The sequence below is a fragment of the Budorcas taxicolor genome, chromosome 4, assembly GCF_023091745.1.
Source record: "Budorcas taxicolor isolate Tak-1 chromosome 4, Takin1.1, whole genome shotgun sequence".
In the NCBI taxonomy this organism is placed as follows: Eukaryota; Metazoa; Chordata; class Mammalia; order Artiodactyla; family Bovidae; genus Budorcas; species Budorcas taxicolor.
Genome location: NC_068913.1, coordinates 116,340,547 through 116,363,731, shown reverse-complemented (window position 1 = coordinate 116,363,731; position 23,185 = coordinate 116,340,547). Strand labels below are relative to the sequence as shown.

General features: G+C 38.3%; 1 protein-coding gene across 1 annotated transcript in view; it reads left to right on the top strand.

Moving 5' to 3' along the window:
* The window catches only part of KMT2C (lysine methyltransferase 2C), a 257,816-nt gene that overhangs the window by 143,428 nt on the left and 91,203 nt on the right, over positions 1 to 23,185 (top strand). The window contains exons 8-14 of the mRNA XM_052638894.1: positions 556 to 727; positions 2,635 to 2,749; positions 13,888 to 14,057; positions 14,504 to 14,655; positions 15,387 to 15,500; positions 16,413 to 16,490; positions 18,103 to 18,800. Of these exons, the coding sequence (XP_052494854.1) occupies positions 556 to 727; positions 2,635 to 2,749; positions 13,888 to 14,057; positions 14,504 to 14,655; positions 15,387 to 15,500; positions 16,413 to 16,490; positions 18,103 to 18,800 (1,499 nt within the window). The remainder of the gene's footprint in view (positions 1 to 555; positions 728 to 2,634; positions 2,750 to 13,887; positions 14,058 to 14,503; positions 14,656 to 15,386; positions 15,501 to 16,412; positions 16,491 to 18,102; positions 18,801 to 23,185) is intronic.

The window sequence follows — 23,185 nt, the reverse complement described above, 5'->3', positions numbered from 1 at the left end:
ATGATATTTTCCAGTATTAAAAAACCCTTATTTGATTTGAATAAAAATCAGTCTGTTTATGCTTAAGAAGCATCTTAATCTACTTGATATTAGCATTTCTTAATTTTGTCTCTTACTTTATTTTGTTACTTTCAAAACCTTATGTATAACATCCAGATAAAAATGTTTGTATTTGCACTGCAATGCGTCTCTCAGTTGATATTTTCCTTTTTGATTCTTTTCAGCAAGTATATATTGAACATTAACTAGGTGCCCAGGATTATCATTGGTATTAGGGATATAAAATAAGAACTGCATATGGTCTCAGGTAGATATAGGCACAAATAATTGCAAAACTATATGATTAAATTTAATGTGACTAAAATTAGATTAAAGATAGTATAATGTTTTTATTGAGACCTTATTCTGATTGGATATCAGTTCAATGTGGATAATTTCACGTGTCTGAAAGATTTACCATGAAAATTCCCTTCGAGTGATTTTTTTTTAAACTGTAAAGTCAGAGAAATATTAAATTCTTATACAACAATTTCGTTGTTTTACTGTTAATTATAGCAAAGGAAGATGCAAACTGTGCAGTGTGCGACAGCCCGGGAGACCTCTTAGATCAGTTCTTTTGTACTACTTGTGGTCAGCACTATCATGGAATGTGCCTGGATATAGCGGTTACTCCATTAAAACGGGCAGGTTGGCAATGTCCTGAGTGCAAAGTGTGCCAGAACTGCAAGTAAGTTTTAATTTCAACTCAAAGGTGTGTATTGAGTTTAAGACAGACCCTATTATTAGGTCCTAAAGGTTTGTGTAAATATGGTAAAGGTTGTTCATGCTGCAGCTGTATTCGTTCACACTGACTTCATCATGTCTTTAAAACTTGCTAGGTATTTATTAACTTATATTACTTTGAAACAAGTCTAAACAAAAAATAATTTTAACAGTTTAAATTCCTGGTTGCCTAAAAAGCCAGTTTCAATTTGCCAACAATTTTAAATGAATGATTTTAACAATTAAAAGTAAACATTAGAAAAATAAAGCAGCTTCCCTCCCACCCCCCGCCCCTTCTTCCTGAGGGACACTGGGGTGAAATTTAATAGGAAAATAAACCACTCACTATGCAAAGTAGTTATTAGAGTGAGCCAAAGAATCGGTGATAAGTTTCAGTTTCTATTCCAGGACCAACAGTTGATAGTAAATCTACTGTTTTAAAATAAATTTCCATCTATCTGAAAGGCAGTTAACCTTCACTGTAAACCTGAAACAAAATGTTGTATGGATGTAAATATTTGCAATGGGGTTATGTTTTCTGGTTTATTTTATTCCATCCTTTGATCATTGCTCCAGTCTTTTCTGTGATTTTTTTTTTTCTCATGCTACTAATTAATTAGCATGATAATTTGGGGATGTTGCCTCCATCTGCAGCAGTCTACAAATTATTTACAAGCTGAGAACTTTAAAATACGGAGAAATGATACTCACCATTGCCACGTTCAGTCTGTTTTATTTGTAATTTAATTTGACAACAATAACATCAATATCTTAGAATTATGTGGAATAAATAAGACCGCGTGAAAATATCAGTAAACACTTAGTTGACACCTTGTATCTATGCCTAGCTTCTTGAGAAGGAATAAGAGAAGGTGAAGAAAAGAGTGCTGTTCTTCTAGGATCTTTCCACATAGCTGAAGAGATACAATGTGCAATTTTACATGTAGAATTTGTTAAATTAAATAAGAAATTACTGAAGGCCAACTAACCGATCTTCCTTTTTACTTCTGTTTATCCCCAGGTTTTATTCAGCGGTTCCTCTCTCAGCTCTTCTTGCATTCCCTAGTTTTTCTTTTCCCCTCCTCTTGAATTAAATTCTTAGTTTCTGATAGGGATGAACAGTTAAGAATCAAGGCAGAGACTATGCACAGGACAAGGGCCCAATCTTCAGGGTCAAAAAGTGTTCAGGGAAAGATTTTAGGTTTTTAATTACAATTCCTAGCAATTATGACAAGATTATTATTCTTGTATCTGTTTATTTAGCATTTATTATTTAATGGATGTTCTTAGCTCTTCAGCCAGAATTATATTTAATTCTCATGGTAATCTTTGATTTCCATTCACATTTTGTACTTAAAGCCAAGAGGACTCAAGTCTGAGTTATTCAGGAGTCTCACAGCTAGAAAAATAGAAGTCTGAATGCAAATGTAGGTCGGGCCCAAATTTGATCCTCTCTTTATTATATCACACTGTTCTTCCAGTTCACCGTGCCAGGATTTGTTCCTTGGCATGCAGCATCACCTATTGGTTACAGCTCCTTGCCCAGAAGAGGATGGGTATCGGATGTTTAAAAAATAAAGATCAAAATCACTCATCTTGCCTTAACCCCTCCTTCTCTGCAGGAATCCTAAAATGACCAAAGCAGGTTCACCATAGGTGAGCGTTCAGTAAGGATAATCCTTTAGAGACCTTTGGAAGACATCTGTCTCATCCTCTGGAGGGTTTGCACTGTCATTATCTGGGCATAGGCAAAACTGACACTGAGGGCATTTATGAACTGGGCAGTTCCCAGGACAGATTCTTCTCATGATTACTTATTTCACAAACATAAGTTTAAAGATAAGGCATCATTAATGCTATCTTATTTTTTAGACAATCGGGAGAAGATAGCAAGATGCTAGTGTGTGATACGTGTGACAAAGGGTATCATACTTTTTGTCTTCAACCAGTTATGAAATCAGTACCAACCAATGGCTGGAGATGCAAAGTAAGTTGTTTATTTTTTTAAGAAAAATATCATCTGTATGTTTTTTTTTATATATAGAGCAGACAAATCAGATACCTATTCAAATCTGTATATTTCATTCAACTTACAAAAAATTTAATTGATGTATAATTGATATACACTAAATGGCACACACATAAAGTCTGTAATTTAATTAGACGCATGTACACTCATGAAACCATCATCATCTTCAAGATAATGAACAAATTTACAACCCCTAAAAGTTCCCAGGTGCCCTTGGGAGTTCCTCCGTTCTCACTGTTCACTACACTGCTCCCTCTGATTTTCCAGACAGTATGTTTCTCTCACCATAGATTAGTTTGCATTTTCTAGAATTTTATGTAAGTGGTGTCATATAATATATACCCTTTTCTTTTTTTGGGGGGTGGGCATTTTTTAAAACCCAACATAATTATTTTGAAGTTCACCCATAATGTTGCACCTATCAGTAGTGATTCCTTTTTATTGCTGAATAGTAGAAGTACCAGAATTTGTTCATTGAGTCACCTAGTGGTGAACATTTGGGTTCTTTACAGTTTTAGGCCGTTTTCAAAAGTGCCGCTATGAACCTACCATCCAACATATATCTATATGGTACTTCATGGCTAAGGAATTGTTTCTGAATGATTCACCTTTAATCTTCGAAACCCTTTGAAGTAGGTGGTATTCCTGTATGCAGATACTAAAATAGGTATATTTTTTAAATCTATTAATTTAAAATCCAGAAATAAAGCAGAGTATATTTGGTTAGACTGACTTTTAGGTGATTTTACTGTGGTTTCACATGTATATATATTTGTGTGTATTTATGTATAAACTTGTATTAAATATTTGGAATCATTGTATATGCATTTGTATATTGTTCCTCCCCCATAGAAGTTTTAATAAGTGCTTATTCATTCAGATCTCTGTTGTTTTTAGATGTAAAGTTTTTTTCAGGTTTTGAGAGTTAGGATCTGCAGACATTTTCCCACTTCTTTTTCATGACTTATGACACCAGTCTTTCTGCCTGGTAGGATGCTTTTAATAAGGTATATTTTCAGCTATTTATATTTTTTTCTAGGTAGTCTTTCATTCAGTGATTCTCCCAGTTCCATCTCTTCTGTTGCCTTTGCATCTTTGTGACCTTGAGGTGTTGCGTCCTGAGTTTCGCTAAGCTTCCTGAGGAACTTACAGAGGCTCTGCTGTCTGAATCTCTAAATGCTATAGGCTAGCTGAGAACTCCACCCACTGGGCAGTTAGTATAGTACTAGATAACAACAAATTGAGATTTATTTGTTCATGGAAGCCAAAATATTCACATTCTTAAAGTGAAAGTAGAAGATGAGAATAACTCAGGTTTACCTTTAATTCCCAACTAGCTGAATAAAACTGCATTTTCTGTTAGGAATATGTTTACAAACATTATTTACTTTGACTTTTCTTTGAATGTTCTCTAGGATGAGTCCGTCATAAAAATAGTTAATTTGCTTCCTTTGAAATCGATAGGGTAAACTAATAAATTTAGAACTGATGAGGGACTAGCAATTAAGTGAATTGCCTGAGTTACTAATTTGCACAGGTAGAAGAGAGACTAAAATTCACGTTTCTTGTATTACGTTTTAGTGCTTTATCCAATATATTATGCTCCCTGTGCCATCATACTAACTTGAGCAACAGAGTAGTACTTCTCTTCCCGGGCATGAAGGGGGGCGGCTTGTGGGCTGGGCTCGTGGGATCTCAGTTTTCCTGTGAGGGATTGAACCCATGCCAACCACATAGGGAGCACAGTCTTAACCCCTGGACCGCCAGGGGAGTGCCAAGGAATATTAGTCTGATCTTCATCTGTGTTAGGGTTTGGACCCTAGAGAACTAAAGACTCTAGATCCATTGGGCATCTCTACATACTCCCTCAGGCTGAAATTTTTTTAAAAAAATTATTATTGTAGTCTTAATTTCACAGAGCAGACATGAAGCTAGGCATAGAGTTCTTTGATATATGGTAATTACACTGGCTTAACTTAGAAAATAAATATTAATCTAAAATAATTTTGCTTTTTAAACTACATTGCCAAGATGTGGTTTAATAGAATGGCATTCTTTGTCTTTCATAATGTTCATACAAAGAATGCCTTTTGTATAATAAGTATTTGTATAAAAGTAGTTTGATAAAGCCAGGACTGGGTTTACTGGTTCAGAGTAATCAGACCTCAAAAGTGCCAACCAGCAATTCCTTGCACGGCAGATGTAATGAATAAAGTGATACTCAAGAACTTAAGAAACCTTTTAGTTCACAAGTGCACTGTAATGGCACAGTTGAAATCTGTAGTAAACGGGGGTATTAATTCAATTTACGCAGGCGTTTCTCTCTATAAATTACCGTGTTCTGTGTGCAGTTCCTACTGTCAGGTGATGTGTGAAGAATCCCCTGGCTCCGCGGGTGCTGCTCCCTGCTGCCCGAGCAGCTTCCCTGTGCGGTCCACAGCCTCATTCTTACTGTGCAAAATCTTGCATCTTTCACACGTCTTAGAGAGCACTAACGTAACAGAAAATACAAATGCTAAGTGCAGTTGAAAGTGCAAGTGTTAGTCGCTCAGTCGTGTCCGAGTCTTTGTGGCCCCATGCCCTATGCAGCCCGCCAGGCTCCTCTGTCCAAGGGTTCCCCAGGCAAGAATACCGGAGTGGGCATCTATTCCCTGCTCCAGGGAACCTTCCCGACCCAGGGATCGAACCCGCGTCTCTTGTACTGTAGGCGAATTCTTTACGTCTGAGCCACCAGGGAAGCAGTTACATTTTATATTAACTTTTTTAGAAAATTGAATGATTGATTATCTTGTGGGACCCTCGTTCCCGACCAGGGATTGAACCCCAACCACTTGACCGCCAGGGAATTCCCTGTATTTTTTAGTTAGCATTTCCATGAAAAATGTCAGGTTTTCACGAAACATGTAGACCGCAAAGAATACACCTGCGGTCTCCCTGCGCCCTCGCACTCTAGTCCCAGGAACACAGAAACGCGCTTCTGTGACTTCTGCCCTCGATTTTGCGCTCGGGGTCTTGGTGTCCGCATCCTTCCGGCTGGAGGGGCGTGGCCTTCAGGAGCTGGGGCGGGGTGGGCGGGGCCTTGTGGGGGCGGGGCGGAGATAAGAGGTGATCGTTGGAAGCCGAGGCTTCGCAGGTTTCCTGGAGGAGGCGCTTTCGCGCGGGGCTCGCAGGCCTCGAGGTGGCGCCAACCTGGGGCTGCTTCCCGGAGCTGCCTGCGGGGACGCGGTGCTGGCCGGTGGTGCGGTAGGTGTCGGTGGTCCCTCCTCGGAGAGTCTTGGAAAGGGTGGCGATCCTGCCGGTAGGTTCCCGGGGATGGGGCCTGGGTGGGGCGGTGGGAGGAGGCGCCGGGGGCCCGCGCCCCGCTCCACCCCGTGGGAGCGCCTGCACCTGGACCTGCCGGCGCGCACCTGGTCCTAGGGTGTGGGGCGTAACAGGGCGGGGCAGAGCCCGCGGGTAACCGCTCTCGGGTGTGGTCGCCTGGGCGACCCCGGGGCGGAGGAGGCTCGGGCTCCTGCAGCCCGGGAGCGGTTGCTTCCTGGCTGTGGGCCGGGGCGCTTCCGCGGGTTGTCCCATGGTTTGGTTCGGTTCCGGGTTGAAGAAAGAAAGCTGCGTCGGATGCGTTTGTATGTTTACCGTTAATCTCTGCCACCGCTCTTCCTTTTACTTTTCTGAAATAGGAAGTTGAATTCGTGGTCGCTTCCTTCGCTTTCCTAAGGAAGATACTTCAGACTATAAATTTACCTTTGATTATAGCTTTGGCTGCACTCAAATTTTTTGTACTGAACTTTAGGCACATTTATTTTTTTAGGTTTACTTAAACATTAGATTCTGCTTTGTGCTAAATCAGTTTCGCTACTGTAGCTTTATGACGTATATTTGGATGCCTTCCAATGGTGACGTTTTAAACTTGTAGTATTTGTGTTTATTAATTAGATGAAGCTCTTTCCCCGTTTTTGGCTGTTTGATTCAACAGCATATTCAGATGTAGTTACAATTGACCACTATCAATTTCTCCTTGCATTTTGCTCTTTTTTTTTTTCCTTCAAAAAACTATTTTCTGCTGGTTATTAAGCAGGTTTGTCAGGTTAATGATAATCTGCTTTTTTATCAGTGTAAAACTGTACTCTGTATTCTGTGTATGCCCTCTTTTTGGGAGGAGGGAACCGGATATTTTGCTTTGCTTGACAATATGGTCGTGCAGGGTTTTAGTTTACAAGTTGAATATGATCTTTTCACATCGTTATATTGGACCCTTCTGTGTCATTTTAAGTGTACCTTTTGAAGGGTTTAATAGTCAAGCACTTAGATTAATGGATGTAATTGAAATGCTTGGCCGTTTTAAGACAAGTGTTCTTTTAGCTTTCTGTTTTTCAGTTATTTTTATTCCATGCAATGATTGCAATTCAGAATTGTATTTTACTAATATTAAGTTATAAATGAAACTAAAATTTTCTGCTCCTGTTTCCCATTGAAAATGAAGAAATCAGAAGTTTTCTCTCTGCCTTCTGTCTTAAGTTAACCTAGACTGTAGATCACGTCACTTTTTCTTTGGCCAGGGGTGTGGGTGGAATCTTCTCTCTAGTTTCCAACATCATCTCACCACTAGTCTTTTGGAGACATGGTTATGCACCTCTATTTTTAAAAAATCTTAAATTTTCTGGACTCTTAGAAACCTGAAAGAGACTATTGCCTTCCACCTATGACACGAATTTCATCTGGCAGAGTTTTGCGTTACAACTTTTTTCTTTTTATTCTGGAAATTTTTTTTCTTTCCGTGTTGACCATTGTCATTCTCCTTTTAGGTCCAGTAAGTGTTGATTAAATTCACCTTCTTTCTTTTTTAAAAACATATTTACCTTCTTTACGTTCTCTTTAATAACCTTTAGTAGCATTTAGGTAATTTTGTTTCCTGTTTTAAATCATTATTTTCTCTGTCGTGGTTTTCATTATCTTGGAAAATGTGTCCAGAATTCCGAGTTTGTTTCTGGAGGCTGTTCTCGGCTTCCCTTTGTGCTGCCCTCTTACTGATTTGTTTTCTGTAATTGCTGCTGGTTTTCACGTGGCAGAATTACTTATAATACTGCTGAGAATATGAGTAGATAGTGCAGTGTGTTTTCTTCTGTTCTGTGTAGGTATTATAAAGTGATTTAAAAGATTAGGCAGTGGAGTCAAATCTCAGGTTTTTCACTTAGTAAATACAAGATCTCTGGCAATTTATTTGACTTCCGTAAGCCAAGTTTCATTCTGTAGCTAAAGTCCTTCCCTCAAAGGGGTGTTGGATTTAGTGAAATGATTGTAAAGTCCTCAGCATATTGCTTGACATACGTGCTCAATTATCCTGGAGTTTTTCATAGGAATACTTATCCTCTGAGCAGTTTGAAGAGTGATACCCTTTCTCTACTGGTGAATTCTTTCATATCTGTTTATAGTCTTGAGTCAAATTCAGACACTGGTGGAGGCTGGAGGTACAGGGGCAGCTAGGTGTGCCTTCCTGAGGGTGTCAGTCTAGTGTGCTGTTTGAACTGAGGTAGGGATGCTCCTTTCAGCATCTTGTATACCAGTCATCGTCCCGCAGCTTGCTTTTCTCTGTTTCTCTCTTGAGAATGCCGGTGTGTTGGTATATGATGCATTTTAAAAGGCTTTATTTGGGAGTAATTTCAAACTTTAAAAGCAAGAAAAATAAAAATAATGCCCATTGCTATTTACCTGGATTCTTTAGTTGTTGGGATTTCAGTAGGGTCATCGTGGCCTTTTTCCTTTCTACCTCTTCCCTGCCCACTCCATTCTGTGTATTAATTTTTTTTTCCCCTGAACCATGTGAAGGGTGAGTTACACACACCATGTTCCCTTTACCCTTAAGTACGTAAATGTGTGTTTCTTAATAATGAGGATATTCTTACATAATCACTGCACTATTATCACTCCGCACATTTACATCAATCTAGTCTACCCTTCATATTTCAACTTGTCACTTGATTTAGTGTCCCACACAGCATTTGCCTCTTCCCTGTAGGTTCCAGGATCTAGTCTAGGGTCAAGTGTTCCATTTAGTTGTCATGTTTCTTGAGACTCCTTCAATCTGAAAAGTTCTTAAACCCTCCTTTGTCTGTTTGATATTGACAGTGTTGAATAATAGAGTTTTTCCTCACATGCCTGGATTATTTGTTTTTTTTTAATCACAAATGGAACTTTGCTCCTTTTGTCTTTGACGGCGTTCTTGGCCAGAAGATTGAGCAAGTCTGTGCCCTTGGCAGCCCCTCCCCTGGACGCGCCTGGAGCGTCCCTCTCCCTCATAGGCGATGTGAGTTCTGAGCATCTGGTCAGGCTGCTGTCAGCTTTCTCCACTGGTTTTCCCCTCTTGTATCTAAAAAAGTGTTATGTGAGGAGACGCTTGACCTTGCAGATATCTTATTGCTTATTGCTCCTCAAAATTTTCTCCAAGATGATAGGAACCAATGCCTGCTGCAGTGTTTTAACCTGTTTTTTGTAAAATACGCTTTTCTAAGTAAACGTTTACCTGTCAACCTCTGCATTCTATTGTAATCCAGAATCCGCCCTTCTTTCACATGTTAAAATGATTTATATATTCTCAGTACTGACTCATGAATTCTTGTTGTCTATAATTTATTACTGTACCTGATTAGTTTTGTGCTCAGATTGTTCCATTTTTGCCTTTGGTGGTCTTTTCAAGCTGGCTCCTGTGTTTTTGTTAGATGTCCTCCCATTTATTTGAGCACTTCATTATATTTGGGCATAGCAAGATAATCCAAAGTCCTCTTATGCCTTCCCTGCCCTGGACTCGGTAGTCCTCCTTTCTGTAAATAGGCCACGCTCCTTTAGTAGAGGTGCGCTGCTGGGCGTGCGCACTGCTCTGTGGGCGTGTGCTGTTGTGTCCTCTCAGCAAGCGAGGCAGGAACTGCATGCCTGCACACACACACGTGTGTGCATGTGTACAAGTACACACGCAAGTAAGTGTGTACTCAAATATGGACATCATTTATAAGTGACAAATTTATACCAGTACCCCAATTCTGATCCCTCCCGCCAAGTTCCTTGCCTTCCCTCATGCTTACATATCTGTTCTTGCATAGTGTCTAGTGAGAATCCTTGTGCTTTGCCTGTTATTCTTGAAGTGTTTTTAATTTCTCCTTCTTGGCTTTTTAGTTTAAAAGTACATAGGATATTAACATTGTTTCAGAAACTTTTGGTTTGTCCTTCCTGTGTGTGTTTTTTTTAATGATAAGCAAACATGTTTCCCTTTTCTACCCTGAAGGCAGCATATTATTATATGTGCTCTTTGGCATGTTACTTTTTTTACTTATTATCTGGAATTCATTTCAGTTTATAGAAATCTTCCTCATTCCTTTTTTTTTTTTTTTTTTTTTTTAAATTTGAAACACAGTTTTTCAACCTGTGTTCTATGCTTCGATATTTAGGTCGTTTCTGGTATTTTACATTAGAATGATTCTGTAGTCAGTAACTTTGTGCATATGGGTTTTTGAATTGTCGGGAGCAAATCTCTAGAATAAATTACTAGAAGTGGGTTTGTTGGCTGGGGTGGGAGGATAATTGCATATGTAATTTTGTTTGGTATTGTCAGATTCCCTTTCATGGGACTTGCGTCAGTTCCTGCTGCTGCCACGCATGCGTGAGAGTTCTTTTCTACATTCTTGTCAATACGGTGTCCTATTTGGCTTTTTGATTTTTTGCCTGTCTTATGAGTGAAAAATGTTGCCTCATTGTAGTTTAATTTTCATTTCTCTCGAGTGAAGTTGGCCATATTTTCTTATGCTTAAGGGTCATTTTCACCCCCTTTTTTGAGTAGTCTTCTCTTGTGTTTTGCGTGTTACTCTTGAAGATTTTGACCCCTACCCCACCCCAATTAAGAGTTCCTTATATAGTCGGGATATAAGGCCTTTATCTGTGTTGTATGATGCAAGTATTTTCTTCCAGTTTGCCTTTTGACTTCGCCTGTGGGGTGGTTTTTTTTTTTTTTTTCCTTTTGCCATGTAAAAGTTTATTTCTATGTAGTCAGATTTATCAGTCTCCTATTGCTTTTGGAGTTTTTAGTTAAAATTAGAAAGACTTTGCCTATACTGAGGTTATATGAGAGTTCGTATGTTTTTCTAGTTTCTGCATTATTTTTTTACGTACGACTCTATAATCCAGTTTTTGTAGTATCCCACCAGGTTTTCTGTCCATGGGATTTTTCTGGGCAAGAATACTGGGAGTGGGTTGCCATTTCCTCCTCTGGAGGATCTTCCAGACCCAAGGATGGAACCCACATCTCCTGCTTGGGCAGACAGATTCTTTACCCCTGAGCCACCTGGGAAGCATGTGAACCCTAGGCTCCATGAAGAATCTTACTGGGATTTTTATCAGGGTTACTTTAAATGAAATGTTGATAGTGACATCTTGATGTTAAGACAGCCTAAGAACACGGTATATCTTTGCATTTGTTCAAGTCTGGTTTAAAGTCTTCTAGGAATGCTTTCTAATTTTCCTTGCATAGGTTTTAGACATTTCTTTGTTGTTGTTCAGTGGCTCAGTCGTGTCTTACCGTTTGTGACGCCATGGCCTGCAGCACACCAGGCTTCCCTGTCCTTCACCATCTCCTGTAACTTGTTCAAACTCATGTCCATTGAGTTGGTGATGCCATCCAGCCATCTCATCCTCTGTCGTCTCCTTCTCCTCCTGCCCTCAATCTTTCCCAGCATCAGGGTCTTTGCCAGTGAGTTCACTTCGCATCAGGTAGCCAGAGTATCGGAGCTTCAGCATCAGTCCTTCCAGTGAATATTCAGAATTGATTTCCTTTAGGATTTAGGTCCAACTCTCACATCCATACATGACCACTGGAAAAATCATAGCCTTGGCTAGATGGACCTCTGCTGGCACAGTAATGTCTCTGCATTTTAATATGCTGTCTAGGTTGGTCATAACTTTTCTTCCAAGGAGTAAGCATCTTGTAATTTCATGGCTGCAGTCACCATCTGCAGTGATCTTGGAGCCCAAGAAAATAGTCTCTCACTGTTAACATTGTTTCCCCATCTATTTGCCATGAAGTAATGCAACCGGGTGCCACGATCTTCCTTTTTGAATGTTGAATTTTAAGCCAGCTTTTTCACTCCTCTTTCTCCTTCATCAAGAGGCTCTTAGTTGCTCTTCGCTTTCTGTCGTGAGGGTGGTGTCATCTGCATATGTGAGGTTATTGATATTTCTCCCAGCAGTCTTGATTGCAGCTTGTGCTTCCTCCAGCCTGATGTACTCTGCATATAAGTTAAATAAGCAGGGTAACAGTATATAGCCTTGACGCACTCCTTTCCCGATTTGGAACCAGTCCGTTGTTCTGTGACCGGTTCTAACTGTTGCTTCCTGACCCGTATGCAGGTTTCTCAGGAAGCAGGTCAGGTGGTCTGTTATTCCCATCTCTTGAAGAATGTTCCACAGTTTGTTGCAATCCACACAGTCAAAGGCTTCAGCGTAGTCAATAAAGCAGATGTTTTTCTGGAATTCTCCAGTGATCAAACGGACCTTGGCAATTTAATTGCTGGTTCCTCTGCCTTTTCTAAATCCAGCTTGAACCATCTGAGAGTTCTCTTAAGTTTCTTCTTAAACATTTTCTCTCTTTTGTTGATGTTATAAATTGGACTTTCCCATTCATTATGTCTCTTAACTGGTTATTGTTCATGCTTGTGAATTTTATTGCTAATTTTAATCTTGCTATTTTGTTAAATTCTTTTATTACATTTAAAATAGATTCTCTAGGATTTCACGTATGCTGTCATCTACAAGTACTGTTGGTTCTTCTCTTCCTTCTTTTGCCTCTGTTTTCATTTGTTTCAGTGTTTACATTGATTCGGAACCATGTTAAATGGTGGAGATAGTAGGCATCCTTGCTTCCTTTCTGACCTTAGTGGGAATGTCTCTAGGATTCCCCAGTTAGAAATAAAATGCTGGCTTTTGAGTTGAAATTTGTGTGTCTCTCACATTAAGGAAATGCCCACGCTTTTTTATTGTCTGCAAAGTTTTTTTTTTTTTAATTAGGAGTGGATTTTCATTTTTTTGCAAAGGCCTTTTCAGCATCTAGTGAAATAATTTATCTTCTCAGACCTAATAATATGTTAAATTTTATTATCAGGTTTTCTAATATTTAACCATCTTTGCATATTTTCAAAACTCCATTTGGCATGGTTTTATTATTTTCTTAATTTGCTATTGGAGTTTGTTTTCTAACATTTTAGGGTTTTGGCATCAATGTGTATGAGCACATCCACTGTATAACCTGTATATAGACTTCAGCAGATCTGTGGTTCATGCTAGTTTCTCTTTTTTAGTGAACATCTTTTATATCAAAAGATAACGGCAGCTCAGAAAGAAAGTTCCTTTTTATTGGTGATTTAGATTGCAAAGTTGGGGTTGAGTAGTGAGCATCCCACAGTTTATGAGCCTTGTGCCCTGGATGTTAAGGCCACTTCGCTCACAGGCCCAGAAGGAGGTGTCACAGGCCTCTGCCAGGCCTGCCATCAGTAGTTCTTTGCTAAGGATGGTGCCACTCTCTGTTCTGAAAATACGAGCAGTCGTATTGGATTTTCGTGTTGAGTGATTATTTCCATAATTTCAGACACCTGATCATTTGGAGTGGATCATCGTTGTTTCCTTAGCGCAAATTCTTCTTTTTAGTTTCTGAGCTACACGTAAACCAACGGAATTCCCTAGCAGGGCCATTTTGCTTTCACAGTAGGGAGTTGAGCAGGACTTACTCAACACAAGCTGCGTCCTGATTCTGGATCGTGTTTCTTTTTTTGAAGTTTGGATTGCCATGGTTTTGGTTTTCTTCCTCCCCCGTTCATGTTTTCTTGGATGTCTCTATCCCCTACTTACACTTTCCAGGAAGTTTTAGTGTAAATTGAATGATATCAGATATTCAAAACAAGCAGCTTTTTCAAAAACATATACCCTAAATTTAGTGTCATAAAAATTAAAGTTTAATATACGATCTACAAATGCTTCATTGGTTGCTTTAAAAAGATGAACACCAGAACTGCAGCACACATGCAGAGCAAACTGGTTTTGTCTCCGTTTTCCCTGCTGTTTAGAATTGCAGAGTCTGCGTGGAGTGTGGCACACGCTCTAGTTCTCAGTGGCACCACAGTTGCCTGGTGTGTGACAGTTGCTACCAGCAGCAGGAGAGCTTGTGTCCTTTCTGTGGGAAGTGCTACCATCCAGAATTGCAGAAAGACATGCTTCATTGTAATATGTGCAAAAGGTAAGAAGATAGTTACTCTACTGAAGTATTTGTGTGCTCTTCTACTCACGTAGTCATCTGCTCTGCCGTATATTTTGAAATCCAAGCTTTTGTCATTCCAGTAATCCTTTTAGTACTGATTGCTGTTACAGATGGAATTAAATATGTTTTGTATGAGTCTGAAAGACATGATGATGTAAGTGAAAATAAGACCAGAAGCAAGCATTGGGAGGAGGAAAATAAAGAGAAAATAGTTTGAAAATGTGCTTCTTTTTTAGGTCAACACCTTTGGTGACATCCAAAAATGACAGCTCCTTTTCTAGAACCTTCGATTGCTAACCCCTCTAACCTCTCTTCTGTCACCTGAGCCCTTGCTATATCCAGTTTTTCAGTCATTATCTCTTTTCCTTAAATATTAATTAAACTTTAAATTAGAGCATTTTATTTAAACATATTTATCATCGCAGATGGGTTCACTTAGAATGTGACAAACCAGCAGATCATGAACCGGACCCTCAGCTCCGAGAAGAGTACATCTGTCTGTATTGCAAACACGTGGCGGCTGAGATGGACCCCTTGCAGCCAGGTGAAGAGGTGGAGATGGCTGAGCTCCCTGCAGGTACCTGTGAGACATTTTGTTTTCTATGACGATGTGCCAGGCAGCCACCAGCGTATCACCTCAGTAACAGTGAGGGACTCCAGTTTCTGTACAGGCGTTCCTGGTTATCTCTGAATCTCATGGCTCACATCTAATCTAGCTTTTTTACAACTATTCACCTTAGATTTTAATTACAAGACTAGTGTACTCTCCTGTTTTTTGGGCCAGTAAGTGGAAGTTCCTTATTGTTTGGCTGTATGACCTAATTTGTACTTCATACTCTAGTTTTATTTTACTCCAAACAAATTTCATGTGGTTTTACTAGTATATCATTGATTATGAATGTAATAACAAGACTCTTAGATTGTAAAGGGAACAGACTTGCTAATCAGATTGGTTTCCATTTTCATCATCATGAGTGGCAGCGTCTATAAAAGTTCTAATTCATCATCTGCAAGGGGTTTAGAAGTAGACATATCTTGATTACTAACATTTTCTTTCTAGTATTCCATCAGTATACAGTTGTGTGATGTCCTTTTAAAATAGTAAAATGTGAGTTAAGCTTTTTAATGTGTTATATTTTCCATACTAGAAAAAATAAGATTATGTATTTGGTTCAAAGTAGAAAAATCTGAAGAATTCATGGCATTTTTAGTGATAATTTACTCCCATTAGAACAAGGGAATGATTGTTGACTTAGCAAAAACAGAAAAGCTCATTCTAAGGTAAAGGATGAATAATTTTTTGTTAAGATTATAACAATGAAATGGAAGTTGAAGGCCCTGAAGACCACATGGTATTTCTGGAGCAAGCAGTTAATAAAGATGTTGCTGGTCAGGAGCCCGCACCTGGAGTTGCTCCAGACGGTAAGGATGTTTTTGGTGATGGATATATAGTCTGTTCTCTGAAGAAAATGTGTGTATAGAGTGAATATGTGAACGTATACTGAAATTTTCATACCCTAAATAAAATTTTGCCAAGACATCCTCATGTTTTAGATTATTCAGAGAGGTGCCTTTTTAAGTAAAATAAACTTCATTAAATTTTTATAATTTATTAATCAGGGAAAGGGCATGTATATATTATAGTTAGCTGTAACCTAGACTTAAATATATGCCTTGTTTAGGGATCAAGTGATTTTCATTAAGAAGCAATTTCTTTAGTTACATGATTACTAACTAGAGCTGTTGCTGATTGTGAGATGTTGCATGCTGAGATAATGAGAGATTCATTGTTTCAGATTGTCTAAGCAGTCCTTTTGAGGATTATTTCAGTTATTTCAAGGATATTTCAGTTATGGTTTTTGCAATATTGGTAATAGCTATTATTGTACCTGAGGATCTGGAATTAATGAGAGATCAGGTTGGGGAAAAACCACTTATTAAATTTCATCTTGGTCTCCCCTCAAAGTCCGTGGGGTTGTATGTGATACTGTATGTTATATAGGTTGAGTTTATACATAAAAACTTCTTGAGATTTTTTGAGGTTAAATTTATATTTAACAATTCTCATTGAAAATTATACTTCATAAAAAGGGAAAGTGAAGAAAAATAAGACAAAACTATAATAGTCTTAAAATATGCAACCAGATTCCTTGTTTCATCTTCATATCCTTCTTCAAATGAATAGTAGTAGCAAGATGTTTTATGCTTGAATTTGAAATTGGTATTTGTCAGTAGGATAAATATCTTACTGAAAATAGTGTTGAGAAAGCAGCGTTAGAGAAGTACAGAAATTTTGACTCCTTTCTGGAGATCCCACAAATGTGTTATTCACAGCAGTTCACATCCATCCCGGAGAGCAGCAGAGGAGTAATCCACCAGAAAGTTGTGACATGCGTGGACTTCTCGTTTCTGGTAAGCAGCACATTCATGTTGTCCGAGCTGATTTATATTGTTACACCTGTATGGTCACTGTGCAGATTTAAGTCCTTGTCTTCTCCATTCATTTTTCCAAATTAGAGAACTGTTCAGCACCAGAGAATTGATTACTATTGCAGTATTCACATTTTGGTAGTTAAATCTGTGGTTCAGTGATCCTTTCCTTGTAAACAGTTGGTAGTGAATTTCTACAGCAGAAATAGGGCATGTTTATGCTCTTGATCCTTCCTGCCTAGCTGAAAGGAGAAAGAGCATGCTCATGTTCCGTGTGTCTCCCTTTACTGGTGAGACTTGAGGTACTTGGCCTCCTGGTAGCATGTAGTTTAGGCATTCCAGATAGCACTAAGATCAGTGTGTTTTACTGGAGTCATTCAGATGGTGGGACTTTTGGTTTTAAACCTATAAATGTTTACTTCATTTATGTGTATTTTCTGTTTTAAAATTTTTTATCACTTTTAAAATATTTTTGAAGCACTTTTGTGTTTAAAAATTTCAGTATAATCAGATCTGTTATTTGCTGTTTTCAGCTGTAGTCTTTTAATAAAGCAGGAATGAGAAGTGAGGTTTCATCACTAAAATTTCAAACATTAAAAATTTTAATCACCATGGTAAATGGTGAACAAGGAAATTAGTATCCTTATTAATGTGCCTTAGAAATTAACCTTGATGGCTTTTGGAAGAAGTGCTGTTTTTCGTCAGTGCTCTCACTTAATAGAGCCACTTGGGGCTCATGTCAGTTGAACCTCTGACCTTACTCTTAAGTATACTAGGTTACAGTTTTAACACATTTAGTACCCTGATTTAAAATTTACCAGTCAGTAACTTTAGATACTTCTGATGTCTAGTTTTGTTCATTGATTTGTTAAGATAAGTCTCTTTGGTTATATAGATGATGAGGAAGAACAAGAATTATATCCCCCACCCCTCCCTCACCAAAAAAAAATGTTGATTGTGTTAGCAAGTATAGCTAAGCAAAGTCTTTTCTGTCTGTGGTCATTACTCATTTCGGTGTACAGAAGCTTTGTTAGATCTTGTGTCTGCTTATTGCAAATCCTTTTTTAGACTAATCTTTGCTCTTCAAACTTGGACATATTGTGTAATATCACTGAGCCTCATTTTCCTAGCTATAAAATGAATGTAATTTTACCTACAAAATTCTAAATCCTTTTGTAAGTGCTCAAACTGTAAAACATTATATATGTATAATTGTTATTTTGGAAATTTATTCTGTTTTAATATTCCTACCAGAAATTACCTTGAACTCTGGGGATCCTATTAAGGCAGTGTTCTTGTAGTTTTCTGGTTTGATCTGTGACTTATTCTAATCCATAAACCCTGGTGTGTATTGACACTTACTAAACTTAATAATTGCCTTTCTTGATGAATACCATCTGATTTAAGGCGTGATTTTAACCAAAAGTAATGTTTTGGAAGCCTTCCCTACCCCATCTTTTTTCCCATCCAAGCCTGTTACTTTTAAACCATAGAGCTACAGACATTTAAGGCATTGATGTTTTATACCTACTCATAGTTAGGAATTTTAAAATTCATATGTACATTAACATAATAGATATTCCAAATTTTCTAGAATCATCCCAAGATAAAGTGGATCCTGAATCGGAAAATCAGATTTCTCGTGAAGTTGATGGTGAAGCAGTGGAGATGTGTCCGAAAGTGGCATGTACCTGTGACAGGCCAAGTGAGAACAACATGGAAGTGACCGAGCGCGCTGACGCCCTCCCTCCCCAGCTGGTTGTGCTGCAGGAGGAAGTGCAGTCAGCGGAGGAGCCGAATGTGGTGGCATCGCCGGAAGAGTCTCGGCCTCCCGAAGTCACCATTGAGTCTGTCATTCTCCCACTGGAAACCTTAGTGTCCCCAGATGGGGAAAGCACTTCTTTATGTTCTGCAGAACATTTGGCTGTAGAAAGGGAACAGAGAGAAAACCCTGAGCCTTCTGCATTTATGGACTTGGAAGCAGCTCCTGCAGTTGAGAGTCAAGTGAAAGATGGCTTATGCCAAGAGGGCAGATCTGTAAAACTATCCTCTGAGACCGAGTCATCGTCTTCCTCAGCAGCGGACACAAGCAAGGCTCACGTGTCTTCCTCTCCAGCACTTTCTTCCGACTTGCCTTCCCATGACATGCTGCACAGCTACCCTTCCACTCCCAACGCCTCTGTTGCAAACATCCTGCCAACCACGTACATCTCAGTCACCCCCAAAATTGGCATGGGCAAACCAGCTATTACCAAAAGGAAGTTTTCTCCTGGTAGACCTCGGTCCAGACAGGTATGGTGATTTTAATGATTCTGACAAAAAAAGATGCTGGAGCAATTCTATAAAGTAAAATGGTGTATGTGTAGCTTTGGTTTCGAGGGCAATTTTCTTCTGTCTTTAGGTGGAACTCAGACATAATGTTGATGTATGTGCTTTGGCCACTTAAAAAAAATTCTATTAATGAAGACTAATTTATTGAGCTTTAAGTGATCTTTTTGGAATTTAAATGCAACCTATTAGAAACCACTAAAAATTTTTTTGGTTCTATGCTGTAGGGACAAGAGAGCTTTAAAAAAGTAAAGTTTTGGATATAGTGTAACATTTTTTCCCCTCAGATGTATTTGTTTTATGGTTTCATACACAAAAAATTTAGGATTATACTGTTGATCTTCAGGAAGTGAAGAGAGTTCCACGATTATTCTGTAAAGTTTTGTGGGCTCTGTCCTTTATGGGTGCATTTCAGATATTTTTCAGTGAGACTTGAGTGAAACTGCAAGGCAAAGTGAAGATGGTGTCGCTAAGAATTGTGTGTTCTACAAAATTCCTACTTTCTGAAGTATTTTTAGAAAATAGCAAGATACTAAACAGTGCAAAGTGTTCAGTCACAGTAGTAGTTTGGAGTTTTAAGTCTCATGATTTAGATTGCTTTTAGTGATTTAAAGTTTAACTTTTTATAGGGATAATATCTGGTCATCTAATTTTTGTAATGATAAAGAAAAGTGGAAAAGTTAAATTGAATTTTACTTTAATGTGAAATTAGTCTCCTCTATTTAAAATTCATATATATTTTATTTTCAAAAGGCAGCAGTTTATACGAGAGGCAAAGGAGTTGCCACATGAAATTTACATATTTCTCTATGGCAAAGACATACACAGTAAATGCAAACACTCTATACATGCCTTTCTCCAAGTATTTTACTTGGTACTTATTTTCTCTTCAACCAAGAAAGATTTTTCTTTTCAAACTAGTTCTCTTCCTCCTTAGTTAGTTTTTAGTTTATTTTCCTTTCCTTTTTTGAATAGCATATACTAATTGTGTAGTTCTGGCTCTGAAAAGACTTTGGCAATGAAAAGTTGAATCTCTAATTTTCTTTCAGAAATTTACACCTTTTAAGGATTTTACATTATAAATATTCCTATTAAATTTTACTGATAACTCTCCTTAGAGTCTTCTGCTCCAACTGAGAAAACATTATGATTATTTTTCTGTTGACTTATGTTCAAAAATGGTATGGGTATGTGTATGAGAGAGCAAGTACATGTATTTTTTTCTTCCTGGTTCATCCCAGTTTATATGAGCCATGTCTTCATATTTGTTACTGCTTCTGCTATGTTCTGTTTCAGTTCTGGTCATATTCTCCTTTCTAGTTAGCTGCCACTGTCTCATCACCGCCTCACAAGTTGCTGATCTCAAGCAGCTTGTCGGCTGTGTTTTAGTTGTATAGGAAACGGCCTTCATTTGGTTTTTAGTTGTATAGGAAACGGGCTTCACTTGATGATTCAAGGCTTGTTGATACACTGATGTTTTGATGTTGAACAAGGTTCTCTTTTTGTATTACTTTATGAGAAAATATTTAACAAAAACACGTGACTGTGATCTGCTTCAGGTGCTCATGTGCTAATTGCTTTCATGGTAATACTGGAAGTTTCTATTGAATCTCCTGTGAAATGTTTTTAGACACATTTGATTGAAGTATTAAATGTTTAAAGAAAGCTTCATAAAGAAAACTTAAGTACTTCTAAATGTACTTTGATAACTTTACAAGAATTTTTTCATTTTATCTTTCCACCATTTTTTTTGTTGCTGACATATAAGTGGAGGCTTAGGGATTTACACAGGTTTGAAGACTGACAGCTACTGAGAGAGTCTCATAGAGAAGGTGAAATTTCTTCAGCAGAGGAGGTTTTCAAAAATAATACTTCATTAGATCATAACCACTTGGCCATTATGTTGTGAACTTAATTTCTTATTTTCATCAATTTAAGTAGTTTATTAAGAACCTTAGAATTTTATAATATACTGCTGTATTGCAATAGCATTTTAAATGAAGTGTTTCGAATTAACATATCAGTTTCATAATGTATTCCTGTGAGAGCAAACCAGGCCTCCAGTGGTGAGCTGTAGAGGATTGTAGTTTTGTTAACAATTAATTACAAGTAAGCAATCCCTCCCCTCTCTCTTTCTTCTCCCCTCCTCTCTGCCCTCCCTCGCTTCTTTCCTTTCTTCTCTTTCTTAAATTTTCTGGTTTCTAAATGTAAACCTTTTAGTAAGAAGCACTGTTGGCATTTAGGGGGCAGGGGGCAGTTTTGCTATTAAAAGACAGGTCAGTAAATCATATCATCCAAGTAAAGATTCAATTCTTGATAAATTATTTCATATCCAACTTTTAACTAAAATTTAAAATACTACTGATATATATAATGATAATTCATTAAAAGAAATTACCCTAGTAGTTATAATTGTCTGTTCTTGATTACTTATGAGTTAAACCTTCATGCTGGTACTTTGTCTTAGAACCTATTAAAAAAGTTTCATTAGTAAGTAGATAAATGTTCTGTATTCTTCATGAGGAATAAAATACGTAGAGTAGATGCCAACAATGATTTTTTTCACATATCTTCTAAATACTACACCACATTTTATAAAAATGACTTCTAAGAACCCTATTTAGTATCATTTGTATATATTTGTATTATAATTAATTGATACTAGGAAAGATTATTATAAATTCACATGAACATTTCTGTAGTGCAGTTGTTTGGCTTCAAAGCCTTATTCTTTGATTCCTGTACGTGGACACCAAGCAAGTTAGGTTGTAAACTCTCTTGATTTCTTCATCCATAAAACTGCATCAGTTGCTTATTAGAATTTAATGATAATATATATAAAGCACCTGACGCATAGCGAACATGTCTGCCCTGTTTTCTGGATTTGCAGAATAATGCAGGTATCACGTGAAAATGGAGACTTGAGATCGATGTGATATTTATGTGTTAAATGTAGTTCTGCAGAGGTGGTCCTGAAACCCAACACGTTGACTCATAACTATTTCTAAAGAAACGTGCCAGTGAAAATAACTGCAGGCCTGACCGAGTCAAACACTGGCCACAGGAAATGCAAAAGGGTAGGAGGTTTTCAAGTTCAAAGCTGCCTAATGGCTGCACACATTTTAGAACTAAACTGCTATTTAATTACTCTGTGTGTGTGTGAGATGCACAGTAGAGGGGCCCACAGGTGCTGTGGGGAAGCATGCAGCAGGAGGAAGCGCTCCACTCAGGCTCAGGCGTGCTTTCCAGGAGGAATGACCAGACCCCTGCTGCCCACGGTGTGCCTGCAGACCAGCAATATCAATGTCACCTCGGAGTCTGTGATTCTGAATTTCAGGCCTCACCTTTGCTTGAGTGGAAATGTTAACTTTAAGAAGAACCCCGTGCAGCCTCAAGTCCAAGAAGCACTGCTCTAAACCACTGAGAGACTAGTTTTCATCCCCCAAAGCATCTTGCCCTTTGGGGTGTCAAGCTACAAGATGTACAGATTAGAAGTACGCATCCCTGTCAGTTTTCTTGTGCCTGTTGGATTTCTTAAGCCATTACCAAAATGACAGCTAGCACCAGCCAAGTTTGCTTTCTTAAGTTACTGAAGGCTAAAACTGGCAACAGCTATTTCTCTACTTTATATAGTCTATATCTTATCAAATCACTCTCAGGACTAAGCTTTTCCTATTCGATGTTGAACTCAGTTTTGTATATGACTTGCTTATGTTGAAAGAATTCTGTAAGTCATAAAAACGAATTGTTTCTGTAATGGCTGTAATGTACATGAGTGAATGTGTGTCCCAAAAAGACAAATTATGAGCACTTACGTCTTCAGTTTCTCTTACTGGTTGCCCTGCTTTCTCCTCTCTCTCCACCGTCCTCCCTTTCTCTAAATCAAACTCACCTGTTAACAGCAATCTTGGTTTGCGTAGTGTGTTAGGAGAGGGTACGCTTGAGATTGACTCAGGCGTGGATTTCCCCAGAAGACGCGAACATTCTCTGACCACACTTGAAGCTGATAGAGTCCACGAGGGTCCTCTTGGACTCCAGCCGTGAGGCTGATCTCACTTCACAGCCAGCAGCAGGATTTGATTTCCAACAGAAAGTTGCTCGCAGTAGCCTACCCTCCCCCAGTCGTTATTGTTCCCACTTCCTCTTCCTTGAAACAGGAACAGCTGTGTAATTTACTAAGTTGAGAAATTTACCTGAGAGATTGGCCTCAGCAGAAAGGAAAATACCAACATCAAACAGTAATTATTGTTGGAACCTAATTCAGTCTGTGCAGAGTAGTATTTTTAAAGTTTCTGTGGCATTTGAGATCAAGTTCATTGTATTCATATTTAGCTCTCTTTGTAACTTGA